At 36.8% G+C, this 22,282-nt stretch overlaps 1 protein-coding gene across 4 annotated transcripts in view; it reads left to right on the top strand.

Moving 5' to 3' along the window:
* The window catches only part of TMEM65 (transmembrane protein 65), a 56,044-nt gene that overhangs the window by 1,872 nt on the left and 31,890 nt on the right, over positions 1-22,282 (top strand). For 3 of the 4 annotated variants that reach the window (XM_078153724.1, XM_020964948.2, XM_078153725.1), the window contains exon 2: positions 14,245-14,325. The exons of the other annotated variant lie outside the window; for it this stretch is intronic. In XM_078153724.1, coding sequence (XP_078009850.1) covers positions 14,245-14,325 — 81 coding nt within the window. The remainder of the gene's footprint in view (positions 1-14,244; positions 14,326-22,282) is intronic. 4 annotated transcript variants of the gene reach the window in all.

Genomic DNA, 22,282 nt, shown 5'->3' with positions numbered 1-22,282 from the left:
CAAAATGTTGTCTACCTTAACCAGGTGATACTAAATTGTTTTACATGGTTTATCTATGCTACTTCTCCTGGAATTTCACAGTTGTGCTTTTTACCTGCTTTTTTTTAGTGCAGGAATTTATAGTAGCTTGGGATCCCAGATGCTGTTTACATTCACCTGCATTACACTATGGGTAACACCCTAAACTTAAATTATTAAACATTTAGAGCAACATAATGCTATGTGAGACCATTTAATTGTGTGCATGTGTGTATCTGGAATTTGTGTGTTACTATATAGAGACACACAGACTGAGCATTTTGTCATCAGCACATCAAATGTTTGCTATAAATCCTAATAGTTATGGTCGCATCGTGGAATGCTATTTTTCTGAATTTCCTCCATAAACTCACATGAGGCCGTGGTTCCTTCCTGACTTATAAGCAACCACTCTAAAACATTTGTTTTGTGTATGTATATAAGTAGATATGTTGCTTTGGAAATTAAGTCTGTTTTGAGATTGATGTAAGGGTCTTTGGATATGACTGTATGGCAACCCTTGAAAAACACTTTTTGCACAACTGAAAAATTTATTTCTGTATTAAGAGTTTATAGGGAAACTTACACATTTGAATGTGAGGACAGAAACTGTTATATTCATCCCCCATTGTACTTTGCTTGTGGTGATGCTCAATAAATGTTTGTTTGAGTAGGACTGAAAAATATACACAATGTTAATAATGTAGTTTTTTTGCATAAAGGGCCTAAAACTTGCAGAGAGTAAATTGTTGAATTAACATCTGGACAAATTCTGTGGATTTTTACTAAAATTAGTAATCAACTTTGGATTTATAGAGAAATATTGGTGAGAATATAGGAAATATAGTGTGGTAGGCAATGAAGTACAGTAAACTCTTGTGAAGAATCTGATCAGCTAAATAGTGCTGTATAATCAAGAAACTTTGCAGATGTTTATAATAATCACTGAAGCACTACATTATAAGTGCTATCTGAATCATTAAAGATTCAATTATGTTCAGTATAGTTTGTATTCCATATTTTGTTGTATTCTAATCCAAATTTCAATTTGGTATAGCATATCTAAATAGGATATTCAGTTTATCATATTCATTAACTTATTACTGCAGGAGAGTTTATATTTAAAACATGTATAGCTCATTCTGAATTACCTAATTCACACTGAAAAATGTTCTGTTTTTCTTTGTTTTTGGCTTAGCAATCAGAACGCTGAAAGGCTGATTCTAGTTCTAGCTGTGTAAATCCCCCCTTAAATATTCTAAGTATTGTAAGCTTGACTGCTAATAAAATAGGTTCATATTTAGGATGGGCCCTTCATGAGCTTAGAAATCCTCTGTGTCCTTGAAAAGGAGACTTATACAGCTAAATGATGTACAGTAGACGTGATGAGGAAGCATTACAGAAAGTAGAAATCGTCACTGGTTAAGCATGGCCATATGCTCTTCTGGAGAAATTTGAGTGTTTCTATTTGGTCATTTCATCTATATATCAGCCATCCTATTGAGATAAAGCTTAAGAATCAATTTTCTTGTAAGTAAAGCAAAAGATTATTTTTGTATTTTGTATTTCTTTATATAGTTCAAATTTGTTTACACATTGTGCCTTAAATAGTTTAAAAATTTGGGAATACAATTTAGTTACTCAAAATTTATACAATACTATTTAGTATATATTTTCTATTCTAGGAGATTTTCTCTTTTTTTTAATGTCATGAATGTTGTGGTATATTAAGGCAGATGACTTAATATAATTTGGATATGTACCTGTTTGGTTTTAGTGCATAATTTTTTAAGTAGGTACTGCTTTTAGTAGAAAAGCAAGGAATTGTATCTAAGTGATAATTTGTAGTTAAAAGAAAATCTCTGAGAGTAAACATTTCTCCACAGACTTTCATTTAATTCAGCTTAGTAGTTGAAGATCGTAGCCAGAAAATGTAAAAAACTAGAATTCATTAATGAGGTGAAGCTGTTGGGCAGTAATGTCTGTTGCACAACCACATGCTTTGTGACCATACATGATGCTAAAGTATAGACTTTTGGTAGGTGCTAAATTGGGGTCAGTGCTCTAGAATCGATGTAGGTAAAATACAGAGTTACAAGAACATCAGACTTTTGGACCCTTGAAGGATAGGGGGTGGCCAAGAAGTTATCAGGATGATTTGAAAGTAATTTTCATCTTTCCTTGTGTTACTACTCCCTGTTGTCTTGAGGTAGATCCAGGAGGTAGTGTTTTTCCAAAAGCCAGTTTTGGCTTGACCTTTTCTTGGTTAGTCCTCCTGGCAGCAATATAGTTTGAGAAGAACATTATACCATAACAGCCTCACGAGACATCTAGTTCAATCTTTGCCTGAATATAAGCCTTCTCTACAGCATCCCTGATGCTAGTGGTCCGGCCTTTTCCTTGAAGATGTCTAGTATTAGTTGATAAGTTACAAATTTAAATGAGAGTTGTTACAAGGTGATCTTTTCATTGCTTCCTTGAGCACCCTGACATTTTCCTTATCTAAGCCATATGAGTTTAGTTACTAAGTTGACCCATTTTGCCAGAGAAAATCTATTTCTTTTCTGAGAGACTCTGCTGGCTCTGTTTTTGGCAGTTTGATGTTTTGATTGCACAGCTGACATTATTGGAATAACATTTAGATATTTATCTTGTAGTATTAAAACTGCTGAATACATTCATACTGGTAATTAGAATTGTTTCTTCAGATGCTTCTGTAAATTTTGTCAGGATTCAGCTTTCATAGTATGGCAATTCAGTTTTCCAATTTATCCTGCATGTAGCTTGTTTGTACGTAGTTTGCATATTGTCTCCCTGTGAGCCTGTGAGCTCTTTGAGAGCAGGGCCTTTCTTTTAAGTTTCTTTGTATCCCTGCTGTTTAGCGAAGTTACTGGCACATAGTAGATGCTTATAAATATTTATTGATTGACTGTTAATTAAATTGTAAATAGCTGAAAAAAATTCTAAAATGTTACCATTCATAAAGGGTTTTATTTATGAGTTTGTAAATCCAGTAAGAATGTCTTTATAGTTTTTTTTTCCCGGTAAAGGGCTTCTGTATATGTGAAGGGGTGTGTTTGGCATTGGTTTTCTAATTTTCCCTTTCAACTCATACTTAAATATTGTATTACTTAAGTAGAGGTTTAGACAATTGGTAACTTATGAAGACGTTACAGGCAATAGGGGTACTGTGATTGAGTTATGACAGAGTTTCTTGGTTGATAAGGGTATAGGTATTAGGGAGAGATCTAAGTGTAAGCATTATTCAAACTTATTTCCATTGGGCATTTTTTCAAGTGCTTTCCCATTCATTATGATCTTTTATCCTCAAAAAACTCTTATGAGATAGACAAGTCCCTGAGACCCAAGAGTTAAATGGCTTGCCCAAATTATGTCTAGTCCTTTGCTAGTAAGTGACAGGCTAGGACTAGAATCTAAATCAACTTTGTCTGCAGTCCATGTGCTATTTTTAATATTATACCACAATGCCTTTTATTTTCTGCTATTTTATATAGAAGTGTAGGAAAGAGTATGGTTCTACCAAATCTGCTTCCTGGGAAACTGCCACTGGTTCCCTGTATCTCCATCACCTAAGAGCCTTTTCCAGCTCTAACTCTATGATTTGTTCTGTTTTTATGGCCTGCCCAGATCCCAAGTGACCAGGTAATAGGAATGTCTCTTTGGGCCTCTAAAACCAACTTCTGTAGTCTCCTACCACTACCAACATTAGCCACTTTTCCTTGATACTAGTCACATAGGTACCCAGCTAAAGGCTGAATATGTTAATGGGAAAAAAAAATGAGACAGTCCTTCCTCTCAAGTGACTCATACTGTGTCTGGAACTAGGAGGCAGAGGTTAAACCGAATCTTATATACTAGAGATACTTTCAGTTAATCAACACTTATTGAACCTATAGTTCAGGCACTATACTAGGTGTTGGGGACAAAAGTACAAAGAATGAAGTAGTCCCCACTTGCAAGAAGCTTACATTCTAATGGAGAGAGACAGGTACATATATAAATATGTACAGTAGAAATATAAAGTTAATACAGGTAGCTGAATACAAGGTAGTACGGAAGGCAGGGCAGTAGCTTTTGGAGGTGGGAGAGGTTCTAGAAAAGTTTCACTTCATGCAAAATAAGGTGGTGCTTAAGCTGAATCTTAAAGAAGGAGGTGGAGGTTAGGAACCCATGTATTCCAAACATGTGAGAAGGCCAGCGGTGCTTTTTTTTGGGGGGGGTGGGAAGAGTGGAGGTGAGGGTTTAGGTATCACAGTGGATTTTTCAGCCTTTGTCTCCACTGAAGGGGAAAGGTCCTAGAGTAAGATATACTGTTTGCTGACTCAGCTGTAGTCTTAATTTGTCCTTTCTATTCTCTTATCTATATTGGCTCTTTGGATACTGTTTATTACATATAAAAATAGCTGGCCATATAAACCATAAAGTGCTTGATCTTATTTCATCTTTCATGAAAAGTAACTCTTCTGCAGAAAGGGTTAATTCATTCTTTAGGAGTAGTAGAGAAAGGAAGGTGAGGGGGAAGAGTGCCTCTTTTGTCAGTTTTTTCCCTCAGGCTAGTGGTGAATTTGGGTCACTGGAAGGATGGTGGGGTCTTATTATCTTATTCCATTTATCCCAAACAGTGGCCCTATCCTTTGATCTTCTTTTTTGTTTGTTTGTTTTTTAGGCAACTGGAGTTAAGTGAGTTGCCCAGGGTCACACAGCTAGTAAATGTCAAGTGTTTGGTCTGAGGCCAAATTTGAACTCAGGTCCTCCTGACTTCAGGGCCAAAGAGTTCTGTCTACTGTGCCTCCTAGCTGCCCCATTTGATTCTTTTCTTAACCCCCCTTTTGGATGAGTTTTTCTTGTTGACCGTAGCACATTCTGAGAAGCTTTTGTGTTTGACATTATTCTTGAAGTACCATGCTGTGTTTTTGTGTCCCTATTCCATTGCCGGCCTGTCTTTGTTATTATTGTCATCATTATTGTTGTTGTTATTATTATTATTTGTCTCTAGACGAGAGGATTTGGAGAAAAAGTGACTGATTTTAGTTTGATATAGAGAAAAATTTCCTAACAATCAGTTTCTAAAAGTGAATTTTTCAGGAAGTAATGACATCTTCCTTGATGGAGGCCTTCAAGAGCAGTCTGGGATGACTATTCTTCAGAGATATTGTAAATGAACTCAGAGATCCTTTCCATCTTTGATTCTCTGAAAGATCTGATAGTTTGCCTTAATTTGCAAAGCAGAGGTCATTTTATATTACAAATCAATTTATTTCCAACCTTAAAAAAAAAAACCTCATGTTATTATTATATGACTTGAATGACTGCTTAAGAAAATTTGTTCTTAAAAATGGGTTTTAAAAAATGAAAATATTTAGTCTGAATTTTTTCACTTTGTACAAACTAAATAAGAAAATTTTGTTCCTTGATTAGAACTTTGTGTCACTATGAATTTATTTCTTCTTTTTCTTCCTCTTTATGAGTATTTGGTTTGTATTATTCTTTGATGACAAAACTTCTTAGCTAAATGTATTCATAAAGTTAGATAGGGTTTTAAAGTGTTTTCAAAGAAGAGTCAAGGGGCAGCTAGGTGGTGCAGTGGATAGAGCACTGGCCCTGGCTTCAGGAGGACCTGAGTTTAGACACATAACACTTAACTAGCTGTGTGACCCTGGGCAAGTCACTTAACCCCAATGCCTACCCCCCCCCAAAAAAAGTCAACACGTAACTTCACAGAATCTTAAGGTTTCAGAGTGACCTTTCAGAATCATTGAACCTTAACTACGCCTGACTAGAACTCTTTACAACATCCCTGATTAGTGGGTATCCAGCTTTTGCTTGAAAGCAAAACTTACAGGAATTTCACTACCTCCCAAAGCAGCCCATTCTACTTTTGAAACTTGGATGCTCTGTTTTTGATCAGCTGCTCATTAATATACTTTAATATTTCTGGGATCTATAATTTTATTGGTATGGCTACTCTTTCTACATAGATTATAAATCCTTTCTAACTTAGTGAATTGTCTTTGAGTGTTAATTGTGGCTGAGAAATTATCACTCTAAAACCAATTTGGTAATGAGCCCTGAATTTTCCTGTACTGGGTCTTAGAAGGCAGACATACCAGTTGTTTATTCAAAAGCTGTTCTGCCTGATTGATGCTGTGTATTGGTCTGACAACAAGCTGTATAGAGCTCAGATTTGAATTATAAGGTGCTGAAAATAACCAAAGGAGAAAGACAGTTGTAAGACTAGAGATGTTTATCGAAGAAGACACAGGATAAGGCCAGATTCAGTAGCCATGAAGTCCATTCCTGGTCGCTTTTAGTTGGCAACCCCATTATTTAACATAACTGGCCTGGGACCTCACCTTCCTGTGCTCTGGAATACACTATCAGTTTCACAGATAACAAGTATTTGTGGAGATAATGTGAGACACTGCCCAAACGCTGAACTGGTCAGTTCTCCCATTTTGTCCATCTTTGGTACGGTCTCACTGGAGAAAGAAGTATCCGTAAGAATAGCATCAGCTAGTCTAGATCACTTGTGATGGTTGATTGGTCAGTCTCCAAGGTACCTTTAATCTGATTAGCAACCCATGCTGTTTCCATATTAAGTCTGGTTCTAGCATTTACAAATAGGGACAGACTGTCTTGATGATGCCAATGAGGAAGGGTGGCTATCATCCCATGTTTGTTCTGCACACCTATGTGGTTACTTAAATCATTCTATTACTAATTAACAGAGCTCAGGCTCTTTCTGAGAAAGATAAACATCATGTATCATGCTATTTACTGTCCCAAACAAGAATTGACTGGGCATGGATACCAATAAATTTGTTACCAGGTTGACTGTGAATTCCCTCTCTTTGTGCAGAATGTCTTTGTGGTAGAGAATGAGGGTAGGGCATTTGGTGTGCAGTGTGCTTATCTCTGAGAAGGTGTGGTGGTACAAGAGATAGAAGAAGCTAGTTCAGAGATTTAAACATAAAAGCAAGTCATGAATATGTGACTATTACAGGGTGATGGAGTTATTAACATTTGCTGTAATCATAGAGCTTGTGTTTCAGTGGCATAAGAATCTTTAAGAACCCAGCATTTCTTCTACCCAATGGATGAAGTATCAGAGTAGTACTTTTAGTGAAAGTTTACACTGAAACATACACATAGGTAATAAGTTCTTGTTTATTTTAAAGTGCCTTATTCAGAAATCTTAGTACATACAAGCATAGCGTCACTCATCTGTGGTTAGAAAATATTTCCCAATAGGGGAAACATACTGTATCAATTCCGTAACTTTTGTTTTTGAAATAATTTAATAACTGAATAATGATAATAATTATAGCTAGCATTTATGTAGTTCTTTAAGATTTGTGAAAGTTCTTTACATATATTATCTCACTTGGTTTTCACAAAAGTCCTGTGAGATAGGTACTAATATTATCCCCATTTTACATATGTGGAAACTGAGGCTGAGAGGGAAGGTGACATGTTCAGGGTTGCATAGCTAGTAAGGATCTGAAGTAACATCTATACTCGGGTCTTCTTGAATTCAAGTCCAATGCTATCCACTGTATCACTTGCTCAAGACCCTTTGGAGCAGATGAACATAGTTGGACTATTTTTCTAAATCACTTTTAAGCCTTGTGGAAGTTTTTGGAGATGTGGTGACACATTTCATTGTTTGACCTTTATGCTGTGAATGTAAGAAGTCATTGTATTGTGCTGATTTCTACACCAGTGTTTTTAAACAGAACATTCCCTGCTTGTTAAAATGGCCCAGGGCCGTTTGCCGTTAAATGGTATACCTGTAGATGTTTCTACCTGAAGAATAATAGTTTTTCAGTGCTTAGGAAGGACTTTTGGAAATGTTTCCTTAGGGAAGCTGCATTAAATGGATGCCAAGATCATTTAACCATGCCATGAGGAGAAGGGATTATTTTGCATAAAAATTGATGAGAGCTAGTTGGAAATTACAGGATAATTTTTATCTAAATATCTAGTCCAGAAAACTAGATTTAGTGTCTACAGAATTTGAGTTCTGGCTTGCCATGACCTTAATATACATTATTCCAAACTCAGAGTAGATTTAGTTTTACGTTTGGATATACACACGTTATTCATTTTAAAGCAGAGACCTGTTTTGATATGTTTTTAGATACATTTTCAGAACTCAGGAGTACCTTTTGTATTTCATCTAGAATCAACAAATTTAGCAATGATGCATTGGCTATAGCAGAAGGAGCACTGGACTAGGAGTCAAGAACTGGGTTTTCGTATCAGCTGTGGCATTAACCAGTTATCTTGGAGAAGTAATTTTACATATTTGGGCCTTAATTTCCACATCTAATTTAAGGTTGAAGTAGATGATTTCTAAGGGCCCTTTCGGATCTTTGATTTTTCTATGATGTTGTGAACAAAAAATTATTTGCAATTTATTTTGGTGTGAATGTAATGATTCCTTTTTCTATAGCTTAAGATATTGAGTATCTGGCAGTTTGAGCAGGGTTAGAAATGAAGAAGCTCTTATAGCCATATAAAGATATGGCAAGAGGCAGAATTTGAGCAGAGGAACCTGTTGATGCAGAGAGAGAGAGAGAGAGAGAGAGAGAGAGAGAGAGAGAGAGAGAGAGAGAGAGAGTGTGTGTGTGTGTGTGTGTGTGTGTGTGTGTGTGTGTATGTGTTTGCTAAAATGGACACCTTGACTCTACTTTTTTTTAAAAAATGGAATTTGGTTACATTTGAAATTTAGAAGAATATAAGATTATGAGAACTTTCTTTGCATCTCTGCATAGGTTGAAGTTCTATAAATTTCTATGTATTTTAGCTAGATTTTTTGTTCTTGGACTCAAAAGTTGAAGGTTTAGTTCAGACATTGGTCCTTTCAATTTTACCCCACCTTTATGGCTAACTTAGGAAACAATAAATCAAGTTATCTGGCATTTTGTCAAGTAGTGAGAAGTGCTGGAGATACCAAGAAAGACCAGAAGAGCTCCTCCACTTACATTTTGATGGGCAGAAACAACACGCAAACAATTAGGTACATACAAGATGTATACAGGGTAAATTGGAGGCAATCTCAGAGGGAAGATAGTATCACTGAGGAGAAACTAGAAAAAGCCTTTTGTGGAAGGTTGGATTTGAGCTGATATTCTAGGAAGCCAGGAGGCAGAGAAGAGGAGGGATAGCCCTCTGGGCTTGGAAGACAGCCAATGAAAAGGAAGAAGTTGGGATATGAAGTGTCTTATGCAAGAAACAGCAAGAAGACTAGTGTTGCCGATAGAGTCTGTGGAAGAGAGGAAATTGTAAAAAGGCTGGAAGGGTAGGCAGGGGTCACGTTAGTGTGTTAAAAGCCAAACAGAGGATTGTAGGTTTGATGCTGGAGGTAATTGAGAGCAATTGAAGTTTATTGAATAGGGAAATGGCATAGTCAGACCTGGGGAAGATCATCTTGAGAGCTGAGTGGTTGGATCGACTGAAGTGGAAAGAGTCTTGAGGTGAGAGGACCAATTGGAAGGCCATTGTAATAGTCTAGGCATGAGCTGAAGAGGACTTAGACCAGTGTGGTTAATGCTGTGTCAGAGGAGAGAGGGGGGTGTATATAAGAGATGTTGCAAAGGCAGAAATGACAGGATTCAGGGAATAGATTGAATATGTAGGTTGAATGAAAGTTGAGCCTGGGTGCCTGGAGAATGGTGGTGTCCTCCACAGCAATGTGGAAGTTGGGAAGAGGGGAAAGTTTTTTTGGGGAGGGAGTAATGGGTTTTTTGGGTAAATAATCAGTTTTGCATATATTGAGTCTAAGATGTTTATGGGTCATCCGATTTGAGATATCCACTATGTCATTTCAGTGTAAAATGGGTAAAATTTGGATTCAGTCAAAAGGCCACACTTAAGGATTTAGAAGGCCACATGTGGCTTTAAGGCCATGAGTTCCCCACACCTGGGCTAGACAAATAGATCTGAGAAGCATCTGTATAGAGTTGATAATTGCATGGGAGTTGAGAATATGTGGGAACTGATGAGATCACCAAACCAGACAGTATAGAGGGAGAAGAGAAGAGAATTTTAGGGGATACCCATAGTTAGGGGATGTGACCTGGATGACGATCCAGTAAAGGAGCCTGAGAAGGAAGAATAAGGAAGTGTGGTTTGAAGAACCCCTATACTGCTTATAGTTAGTCTTCTTTACTGGTTTGTCTTCCTCTTTTCACTTTTGGAAGTGGATGTTCCTTAAACTGTCTTTAGCTCTCATTTCTTTCTCTGTTCTTTTTCCTTGGCAGTTTTATGGCTTTAGTTATCACTTCTTTGTGTAGAATGTCTACATTCTCCACATACACATATATCAAACCCCATTTCATCACCTGAGTTCCAGTTGCTGCTAGACATGTTCACCTGCATTTCCAGCTAGCACCTCAGCCTTAGCTTTTGCCTGGACTCCATTGGAGGCAGGAAGCTCAGAGAAGAGAGAGAACCATTATTTAGGAGAGTAGGAATGATAATAGTAGATGACAAAAAGAAAGAATAATTACTTATGATCTGGTTCAGTTTTCTTACCCAAGGAAAACTCTTTGGATTGGGAAAGATAGTGAATAGTAATTGGGGACCTGAAACCAAAGATAAATGTGGAAGATGGTAAGAAAGTGCTTGGTGTTGTTAATGAATTAAAGATCTCAGATCTCAGTACTGAAAGAATTGGTACCTGTGATTGGTGAGCTGCTATTAGTGATATATGAAAACTCATGGAATGGCAGATATTCTTCAGGATAGTGCTTTACACCTAGCAGGTGCTTGATATATGTTTTTTTTTTTTTAAATTAGACATGGCTAAATACTCCAGTTTGAGGAATAAGATTGAGGCTTTCATGCTATAGATTGGTGAGCTTATCTTGCTTGGATTCCTGGAAACAGAATATATTATTAAAGGAATTATTTCTGGGGAAAGGGGGTTATTTTTTTAATAAATAATTTAATTCTTTGGTTCATATATTTTAGCATTGTTTAACTAGACAGCAAACTTATTGAAGGCAGGTACCCTTTGTTATATATTGTATTTTTAGAACTCCGATGTGATTCTCAATATCCTTTGGTTATCTTTGTCTGTTGCATTTCCTCTCATTGATCATTTTCAAATCAGTTATCAAGTCTTGTTGATTCTACCTCCATAACATCTATTGCATCTGTTCCCCTCCTATCTATACCCACTGCTAGCACTGTGGTAGAGGCTCTTGTTGACACTTCCTTTGACTGTTGTAATAGTCCTTAAAGGTCCTCCCAACTCTCAACTCCTTTAACTCCTTCTCCCCACTTATAGTCCATTTTTCCACCACTGTCAGAGTAATTTTCCTTATTCATAGATCTGTAGATCTGTCTGGTCATGTCTTTTCTCTGCTCATAAATCTTTAGCGATGCCATATTGCCACAAAGAAAAGTTTAGACTTAACTGTCTTGCATTCATGACTCTTTAGAATCTTGTGCCAACCCACTTCTTTTTTAAAAACTTTTCTACTTATTAGTATTTTATTTTTCCCCAATTACTTGTAAAGATAGTTTTCAACATTCGTTTTTATAAGATTTTGAGTTCGAAATTTTTCTGCCTCCCTCCCTCCTCCACCCCTCTTCCCAAGACAGCAAGCAATCTGATATAGATTATATGTGTACAATCATATTAATCATATTTCCACATTACTCATGTTGTGAAAGAATAATCAGAACAAAGGGAAAAACCACTAGAAAGAAAAAAACCCCCTTAAAATAGTATTCTTTGATCTGCATTCAGACTCCATAGTTCTTTCTCTGGATGTGGATAGCACCAACCCACTTTTCCAGCATTTTTTCATATTATTCCTCTGGATGCCCTTTCATTCCAGCTCACTGGACTATTCTTTACCCCCTGAACACACATAAATGCACTTATTTGTGTCTCCATGCCTTTGCGCTCTCTGTTACATATACTTGGATTGCCCTCATTCCTCTATTTTCACTTGTTGAATTCCTGGGCAAAAAAATGATACTTCTTTAATATCTTCCTATCTCTTCTCTGTCTGCCTCTCTCCTTCATTTTCTTCAGTTGAAAAACCTTTATTATGTTTCTGCTATATGGAAGGCACTGTGTATGCATTAAGGACAGAAATATAAATAAAAATGAAACAGTCTTAGTTCTCAACTGAGAGGATACAACATATAAACCAAAAAATAAATAAGAGATAATTTGAGGGGGGAGAGACTAATAACTGTAGGGATTAGGGAAAGTTTTCATAGGAGAGCTAGAACCTAAGATGGAACATGAAAGAAGATAAGGATTCTGAAAGGTGGGAATAAGGAAAGAGCATGTTCCAGGAATGCACAAAGAGAGGGGAGATGGAGTGGTTGTTAAAGATCTCCTTCAAACTCTGCATAATTTAGGGCATATCTGATCCCATTGATGTAAGTATCCCTCATAATAGAGCTGTTGTTCAGTCATGTTCGACTCTTGGTGACTACCTTTGGGGTTTTCTTGGCAAAGATAATGGAGTGGTTTGTCATTTCCTTCTCCAGCTCATTTTACAGATGGGGAAACTGAGACAAACAGGGTTGAGTGACTTGCCCAGGATTTCACAGCTAGTAGGTGTCTGAGATTGGATTTGAACTCAGGTGTTTCTGACTTCAAGCTTGGTGCTGTATCCACTGCACCACCTAGCTGCCCCTCATATAGAGATGCTGATATGGTATTTATTTATTTTAATGGAGTAAAGGAACAGAAAAAAATCATGAATGGTATTATTATCTAGGAAAGGTGATGGAGGACATAACTACTAAGTCATACACGCTAATTTCTCAGCCTTATGAAATCTGTAAAAAATAACTGACCTCGGTGAAATTATGGTAACAAAAGAAAGAGGCTTCTACAAATGATGAAACAAAAGCCTACACTGGCTCAATTGCATGGTTAACTGAAAGGTGTAGAGAATATACAGTTCTGCTTTGTTGCGTTTTGATTTTTTTGTGTAATTTAATTCATTAAAAATATGTAGCCTTAAAGCCTTCCTCAAATACAAGGAGTGTCTTCTGCACATGTTAAGGTCATATGTAAGATTCCTTAATAAATGCTGCCAGAGGGAGAACTGTTCAACCACTCCCTGTTCATTTATATCACGGGTTCTTAACCTGGGGTCTGTGAACATATTTTAAAAAAAATTTTGATAATTGTATTTCAGTCCACTTGGTTCCTTTGTCATCCTATGTATTTTGTTTTATGAATTTTAAAATTTATTCTGAGAAGAGATGCATACACTTAACCAGATTGCCAAAGGGGTCCAATGACACAGAAAAGTTAAGAATCCCTGATTAACATGTTATATAGAAGTGATCACAACATTTGTAGAGGATGTTTCGCACAGAATTCAAATGCAAGTCATATGCCCAAAAAATGGTGAAGTCTGTTACATTTCTGTTTACAGATGACGTTTTCCTGATTGCATTAAGCCCCAGAATAGTACTGGACTTTGTTAGTGAGACTGTGTCTCCTCAGTAGATCAGTATAATAACCAATATAGGGAAAAAAACCCAAAAACGAATGGATCACAAATCTCTGATGTCTAGATTATGATGTGCACTTGGATGACTAGTCTATTGAATTAATTCATAAGACTTCATTAGCATTTTTTTTGCTTTAACCTCCTAGGGCATGTATCATATAATATTACATGTCATAGCTATATTTTTTAGTTTCTTATACCCTCTTAGACTTTGCTCTTCATGTGAACTGAGGCTTTGTTGTATCTAAACTTTACACGTACTCCCAGGTCTAGATCACCTAAGGGCATGGTGTAGTAGTGGGTTGTATCCCTGATGAATCCCCATATCATTGGTTGAAGATGTATATAAACTAATTTAGCAGTACTAATTTAGTAATTTAGCAGGATTCTGTTCCTGAGCCTTGTGAGGTGTATTCTCTTTTTGACAGCCATTGTTTGTCAGACACTTTAGTTTACTGAACTGAGTTTAGATGAAACCTATCTTTGTTTTGAGGGGGAAAAAGTCCATTCCTTTTTTACCTTTTCCGAAATATGAATATATGTGGAAAAATACACATACTATATTTTTAAAAAAATAGTATTTCTTTTTCTGAGTGTATTTGGTGTATTACATTTATTATTTTGCTGCTAACAAATAATGGTAATTCAGAGTAAAGGCAAATATTAGGTGACATATAAAAACTATTTGTTTTGAAAATATTTTTAGCACACAGATATCCCAAACCTGAGATTGCTCTTATGCAGCGAGTGAAGCAGGCGACATCAACTGAATCCCCTAATAGTTTCGGTATAGTAAATCTTTTAATATTTAAATTTGGCAGATGTTTGTTTATGGCAAAACACAAGTCTGACAGTTTTGTGCTTGTTTGGAAGAGAATGCTTTGGTAATGATGAAAAAGTTTGCGTTTTGGTTTGTTTCCATTTTTAGATGTTTAATATTTACAATGTGTGTATATTGAGCTTTCATTTTAATTATCTAACTCATATTTTGTGGATGATTAAAAAGCATAGTGCTTTTACTGTTGCATGTTTCAATAATCTAAAGAGTTTACTTAGCTAAACAGATACTCAAAACTATAAAAATTAGGTATACTTGCACTATGTTAAAAGAGCAAAATTTTTCAGGAAGAGAAACATTCATAAAAGCAACATCAAGAAATTATTTATACATCTATTATCAATGTAATGGGAAAAATAGAGCCTGAAAGAATTATGTTAAGGATATAATAAAAAAATAATTAGTGTGATTTCATGAACAAAAAGGGCTAATTTAGCACAGTAAGCAAAATGCATAAAAAAAATCTTTTAATAGTTCAAGGAGTTAAACATTCAGAAAACTAAACTAACATTTTGGTGCAAATTTAACAGTGACCTAGGAGCTTAAAAATAAAGCTGGGCCTTCAGAAAAAAGAAAAGGCCAAGTAAAATTGAGATTAAAATGGAAAGTATAACTTCTGTGCTTAAGTACTTTTCTCTAATGGGTTATTATTTTTTTCTTTACAACAGATATATCATTTCTTGGAAGCCTGTTTATATGAGAAGGACTAATTAATATTTTCAATATATTTGTCCTTTCTAATTGATTCTCCCTCTCCTCACTCTAAACTTGTTTCTTCCTCAAACCTCTATAATTACTGTCTTCCCATTCTCTTAGTAAAAGATCTAGCCTCACACTGTACTGTGAAACCAGAAACCACTTGGCTTTGAGCCTTCTTTTCATCTAAAAACTCTTTTATGTTCTCTATTTTCTCCTCCTTTATTGTTCTCTGAGATTACTCTTCTCTTTCCATTATCAGCACCTCCAAACCATTCCCTTCTATTTCCTCTGCTAGACTGCTTCTAAAATCATCTCCTCTAGCTAATCTTTAAGCTCTTCTTAACTTGCTACTTCTTTCTTGTTGCAGTCTGGAAACTGTACAGGTTTCCATACTCTTAAATAAGAAAGTGAAAAATCCCCTTTCATTTGATTCCTGTTATTCCTTCAAGCCACTAGCCAATGTCTCTCCTTTCACAGCCAGGATCCCTGGAGAAAGCTCTCTATGTTCCTTGCCTTTCAGTTCTTCTCTTTTTCACTTAAGTCTTTGCAGTCTGGCTTCTGACTTCATTTTTCAACTGAAATTGCTATTTTCAAAATTACTATTGATTTCTTAATTGCCAAATCTGAGGACTTTTTTTTAAAATCCTCATCTTTCTTAACTTCTTTGCAGCATTTGACATTGTTTACCACCCTTACCTCCTGGATACCATCTCCTCCTTCGATTTTTGTGACACTATTCTATCTTGATTCTCCTCCTACTTATATGACCTCTCCTAAGTTTCTTTGCTAGATCGTTATACAAATCCTGCCCCGTAAAAATGGATGTCCTCCCAACCTTTGTCTTGGGCTTTCTTTTCTCTCTTTAGGCTCTCTCGACACTCACTGGTTCAGTAGTCATCTCTATGCAAATATCTTCCAAGTTTGTCAGTGTGACCCTGGTCTCTCTCCTAAGCTTTAGTCCTACAACACTTTAACTGGATGTCCAATAGACATCTAAAACTCAACAGTTCCCATTATTCCCAGCATATTCCATGGCTATACTTCTAACATCTCTCTCTTCTAAACTTCTTTATTTATGTTGAGGGTACCATCACCTTTTTAGTAATCCGGTTCAGAATCATGGAGGCCTCTTTGGCTCTTACCCTCATTCATCCACATTTCTAAGAATGCCAAAGCTTGATCATTCTATTTCTACAGCATCTCTACCATCTGTTCCCTTCTTTCTACTCACATCACGATCACCCTACTTCAGGCACTTATTTCCTTTGTCTTGGACTTTGACAGTATCCTTCCTGCTTGGTCTCCAGATCTCAAGTCTCTCACTCCCCAAATCCATTCAACATATGGGAGCCAGAATGATATTCTTAAAAAGACATAGATATGGTTAATAGGCAGTTACATGACACAGTGGATAGAGTGCTGAGCCTGGCATCAGAAAGACTCATCTTCCTGAGTTCAAGTGGGGCCTCAGACATTTACTAGCTGTATGACTTTGGGCAGGTCACTTAACCCTGTTTGCCTCAGTTTCCTCATCTGTAAAATGAATTGGAGAAGGAAATGGCAAACCACTCCGGTATCTTTGCTAAGAAAACACCAAATGGGGTCATTGAGAATCAGACACAACTGAAAAACAACACGACTATGTCATTCCCTTCCCAGTGAACTCTAGTGACTCTCTATTACCTCTAAGATCTTGTACAAACTGCTCTGGCATTTAAAGCCCTTTTCAATATAGCTTATTATATAATACTCTCATTTATATGCTTTATGGTTCAGCCAAACCAACTCATTTCCCTGAGTTCAGATCTGGCCTAGCTGTGTGACCCTGGGCAAGTCACTTCACCTTGTTTGCTTCAGTTTTCTCATCCATAAAATGAGCTGGAGAAGGAAATGGCAAACCACTGAAGTATTTTTGCCAAGAAAACCCCCAATGGTGCCACGAAGAGTTGGATACGACTGAAACGATTGAACAACAACAAAACTGGCCTGATTTTTGTCATAGATAATACTCCCTCTCCTGTGTCTGTGCCTTTGTACAAATCATCTATCTTCTGTGCCTGAATTTAGCCCCTCACCTCCATCTTTTAGAATCTCCTAGCTCTTCCTTTCAAACTCAGTTCAGTTGTCACCTCCTACATGAGCCCTTGCCTGATTTCTCCCCCTCCTGTGCTGTTAGTCTCTCCCCTGCAAAAGGAAAAAAAAAAGAACACAACTTTCTGTTCATTTTGTATTTATGTTGTTTCCTCTGATAGAATGTAAGCTCTGTGAGGACAGGGATTGTTTTGTTTTTATCCTTGTATCCCAAATGTTTCGCACTACCTAATAACATTTTTTTTTTGATTGTAGGCCAGTAGGAGTTTTGTAGGCCTAGGTTAAAAAACAGTAAAAACTATCTACAGGTTTTTTTTAAGGATCTTTAAAAAGTGAAAAGGTAAAGTCTATTTGCAAAAATAGAGGTACATAAGGTATAGTAGATTTCTTCAAAATATTCTGTTTAATTTTTGCATATAATACACTGTATTTTTTCTAGTACCAGTATAATGCTAAATAATTTTTATGATCACATATAAATTAAATGGAAAATATGAATAGTATTTAACTGCTAATGATTCCTTTTTAAGGCATTTGAATTGTTTTGTGATGAATTGACTTCATATTTCTGTGGAGTCAGAATGTAGGAATACTCATTGTTTACAGAAGAGGAGTACAGCTTTACCTTATTCAAATTACTAAATTGCAGCAAAGTTTTTGCTATATATGTATGTATGTATATATACATACACACACATATATGTAATATGTATGAGAAATGGATTTTTTTTCAAAAAAGCCTTTGAATAAGCTTACACTTATTCCATCAAGTGTTGAGATCCCTTTATAATTTAAGCAAAACAAAACATGCTGATGTTAGAAATATTTAAAGGAAAAGAATTCGTTGATCATTAAGTTTTGAACATCAGTTCTTCCTGCTTATGTATCAGTTTCCATCCATAACTTTGTATTTTCATTAAACTTTGTGTCTAGACAGTGTTGTTTTGGGATATACATTGTCCAATCTATCCAATACAATTCAACAAACATTTATTAAGGGCCTGGCACTGTGCTAAGTGCTAGGGATGCAATAAAGAAAAGAAAGACAGTCCCTGCCCTCAAGGAACTCACAATCTGGGGGAAACAACACACAAAATGAGGCAGGAGAGCAGAGTGGAGGACGTCGGGGAGAGAGAGCCTGAGGTACCTGGAGAGGGGTCAACAGTAGCATCTTGTTTGGTGGAGTTGAAACCAGGCAGAGCAGCCGATACAGAGTAGTGAGAGACTTTTTATCACTTAAGACATTATACAAATGAATTATGAGTTTTCATCTTTTGGACCAGTTGCTGGTACTTAAGGAAGCTTCCCAGTTACCATATGATGTCTAGTTAATGGGCGACTAATTCCTTTTTTTGGAAGAAAGGATAAACTCCAAAATTTAGTACTGTCTTAGTGCACTGTTATTATGATGTGATATCGGTATGTTTTATGTTTCTTAAAAAATTGAACTATTGCTATTTTAATTTCCTAGCTTTATTATTGAGATGAAAATATTAAAAGAGCAGTGATAGATTTCCTCTCTTAGTCTGTCTCATCTCTTATTCTTCTGTTTCAGTCATGCTGTATGGTTCTTTCCCATTCTTAATCATTGTACAGTACACTGTTCTCATGCACCTGGGACAACCAAATATCCTCATTCTTCCTCCCCAAGAACTTCAAGGATATTTTTCTTAAATTATTCCTGACTTATTTTAGGAAGAGCATTGTAAAAAGTATGACTGTTTCTTCCTATTATAGAACTGAACATAATATCCTCAGCTCTGCCACCATTATTTAATTTTGATGGTTTTTGTTTAATATATTCTTAATGAATAGAGTGGGAGTTTGAATAATTTGGATAATTAAGATGGTAATTTATCAGGCTCTGTGACCTCCATTAATGCCACTTAATTAAAATCTACCTCTTTTCCACATCCCATGCCATACCTTTTCCCACCCAGGAATAGAACAATGGCCTCACAAGTATATTGATTGCTTTCAGAGCCCCTAGCTCTGTGGCTGATGCAGGAAAAGGGTAGTGTGGTGGATTGAGCTCATGCCTGCACTGAAATGTCTGTACAGGGTAGGAATTCATAGAGCTGTCAACTGCTCCCTCCAGAAAAAAAAAAAAAGAAAAGCTTTGGAGGAGATTAGATACAGTAGCAAAGGATGCTGTTGTGGCTCCTTCCCTCAGTCACCCTTTACAATTTATTAAGCATCTATTAATGAGCTAACCCCCAGGTGCACCATGTGCGCCTTCCCTCTCCCCACCCCCCTCCATCAAATCCATTAACATGTCGGTGATATGGGGTAGATCAATATTTCCTTCATGTTAAAATAGGAGTAGAGGTTTGAAATGGTATGACAACATATGTAAATCCTTTACTCGCTAATCTAGGTACCAGGGTTATAACCAGCTTACTCAGAGTCTCATCAGGTTGCTTCTTGTTGTGAACTCTGCTTCTGCACATAGATCTCTGGTTCTAATTAAGCTCTTTTGGATTTTGGCACCATAGGGAAATCTAAGTTCCTGATTTCCTGACCTGTCCAGTCTTTGGTTTTATGCTTCTTTAGCTCTTATTCCAGTTTTTTCCAGGAGGTAGAGATTATTTTGCCCCTGTTCACTACCAGTGGGTCCAACCCACCTGTGAGGAATTTAACATTTACCAGTATAGGTGGTGAGGAAGTCTCTGTAGTACGAGGTTTCTTGCTAATGGATAATGAGATGCCAGAATATTTGTTTAAAAATTACTAAAACAGATTTGGAGAAGTATTTTCACTAACATTCCTTATATTTGTAATCCATTTTTGAGATTTTTGATGTCTTTTTATTATTTTTCTGCCTTTTAAAATTTCTCATTTCATTCTTTTATGCATGTTTTCTTGCTATTTTGATTTCCATTTATTAAAACTTGGTTGTATAAGCTGCTTTTGCATGTCCATGTTTTTACTTGGAAGTCCATTCAATTATATTTCTTGATTTATGTTTTGGTAATGTGTTTTTTCATTTTATTCTGTAAGATCCTTTTGTTGTTATGGTATAGCTGGGTCAAAGAATATATGCAGTTTGGTAACTCTCTGGGTGTGATTCCAGATTGTTTTCCAGAATGGCTGGAACACTTCACAGCTTCACCAACAAGCTGTTTTCTTCTTTTTTCATCTTTGCCAGTCTGACCTCAGAGTTGCTTTGCTTTGTATTTCTCTAATCATTGGTGATTGGGAGCATTTTTCATACACTTGTATGAAAACATCTTAAAAGACTTTAAACTTTACAATAAATTGCTAATCCAAAGGAATGAAGATAAAACACAAGTATGCACTGTGTGGCATGTACCTCCTGGTAGAAAGAAGGGTGATAAACCTAAAATGTAGAATGAGATATACATTTTTGGACATAGCTAATGTGAAAATTTGTTGTACCTCAGCATGTATCCGTGGACATGTAATCCCTCCCCCCTCAGTTCTTCCTCAGGTCATCATTCTTGCACTTTGCTACATTCTCTCTTGCCCATCTTGATCCTTTGGTGAACCAGTTCAATTCTACTCTTCTTCTCTCAAGTTCCTTTCCCCTTTGTATCGCCCATCCTGCCTTGCCAAGCCTGTGCCCTTAATCACTCTGATTGCCTTTTCTCCTGCACGGGTGCTACTGAATGAAATCACAAAGCTACTGACTGGATTCATTACAGATTTATGTTACATAATCTCAACTGGGTCCTCACTGAAGAAGGCAATGCTTTTGTACCTCCCTAATTGACTCACTAGGGCAGCTCCGTGGTGCAGTGGGTAGAGTGCTGGGCCTGGAGTCAGGAAGACCTGAGTTTAAATCCAACCTCAGACACTTACTAGCTGTATGACCCTGGGCATGTTACTTTACTCTGTTTGCCTCATTTTCCTCATCTGTAAAATGAGCTGGCTTGTTACCCGGGTTTTATTTACCCTTGACTTCCTCACTTTTGCACTCTTTATTCAATAGGTTGCCAAGTCCTGTCATTTCTGCCTTCAAAATATCTCTCATATATTCCCTTCTTTCATCTGATACTGCCACTGCCCTGGTGTAGGCCTTTATCACCTTGTACCTGAACTACTGAAATAGTTCACTGGTTGGTCTCCTTGCCTCAAGTCTTTCCTACTACACTCCATCCTCCACTCAGCTGTCAAATTGATCTTTCTAAAATCCAAGTTTAACCATGACACCTCCCTATTTAATTCACTGCAGTGACTTCCTATTGCTTTCAAGAGCCTCAGCTTGGCTTTTAAAGCCTGACCCCTCCCTCCTTTTCCACTTTTCTCACCTCTTATACCTCTCCATCTACTTTGTGATCTGCTGACATTGGCCTCTTGGCTGTGCCATGTGCTAGACGCTCCCAGCTCTTGATTGAACGAAAATTTTCACTGGCTGTCTACTATGCCTAGACCTTTCTCCCTCATCTTCGTCTCTTAATTTTCCAGGCTTCCTTCACATGTCATTTAAAATCCCACGGGGGGGGGGGGAAGCAGTTAGGTGGCGCTGTGGATAGAGTACTGGCCCTGTAGTCAGGAGGACCTGACTTCAAATCTGGCCTCAGACCAAACACTTACCAGCTGTGTGACCCTGGGCAAGCCACTTAACCCCAATTGCCTAAAAATAAAAAATCAAATCAAATCAAATCAAATCCCACCCTCTGCAAGAAGCCTTTCCTAGTTCCCCTTAATGCTAATGCCTTCCTATTGCTGATTGTTTCCCATTTATTCTGTGTAGATATCTTGTTTGTACATAGTTATTTAAATTTACATGTTGACTCGCCTGTTAGCCTGTGAGCTCCTTGAGAGCAAGACTGTCTTTACGTTTCTTTGAGTGTATTTGGTGCCTTGTATATAGTAAGTGTGCTTAAGGAATATTTGTTGACTGACTACTGAGGGATTTGTTTTTCATATTTGTTTTTTAAAATTTGCTCAGTTCGGTTGGAACCCAAGAGGAGGAAGAGGAACAGATTAAAAAAATACTTGTTATTTGAAAATTTTAAAAATTGATAACGGAAAACTTTCAAGGTGTATACTGGGTTCATTATGCATTTAGCCCAGCTCTGTCTCTTGTACCAAAAGTGGTAAAACCTTTATACTTGGTGCCAGCTCTGGCTTTTAAATTGATCTCATTTGG

Source organism: Phascolarctos cinereus, unplaced genomic scaffold (genome assembly GCF_003287225.1).
Source record: "Phascolarctos cinereus isolate Bilbo 61053 unplaced genomic scaffold, phaCin_HiC Scaffold_4;HRSCAF=312, whole genome shotgun sequence".
In the NCBI taxonomy this organism is placed as follows: domain Eukaryota; kingdom Metazoa; phylum Chordata; class Mammalia; order Diprotodontia; family Phascolarctidae; genus Phascolarctos; species Phascolarctos cinereus.
The sequence above is the reverse complement of the archived record's forward strand: the minus strand, read 5'-3'. Positions and strand labels throughout refer to the sequence as shown.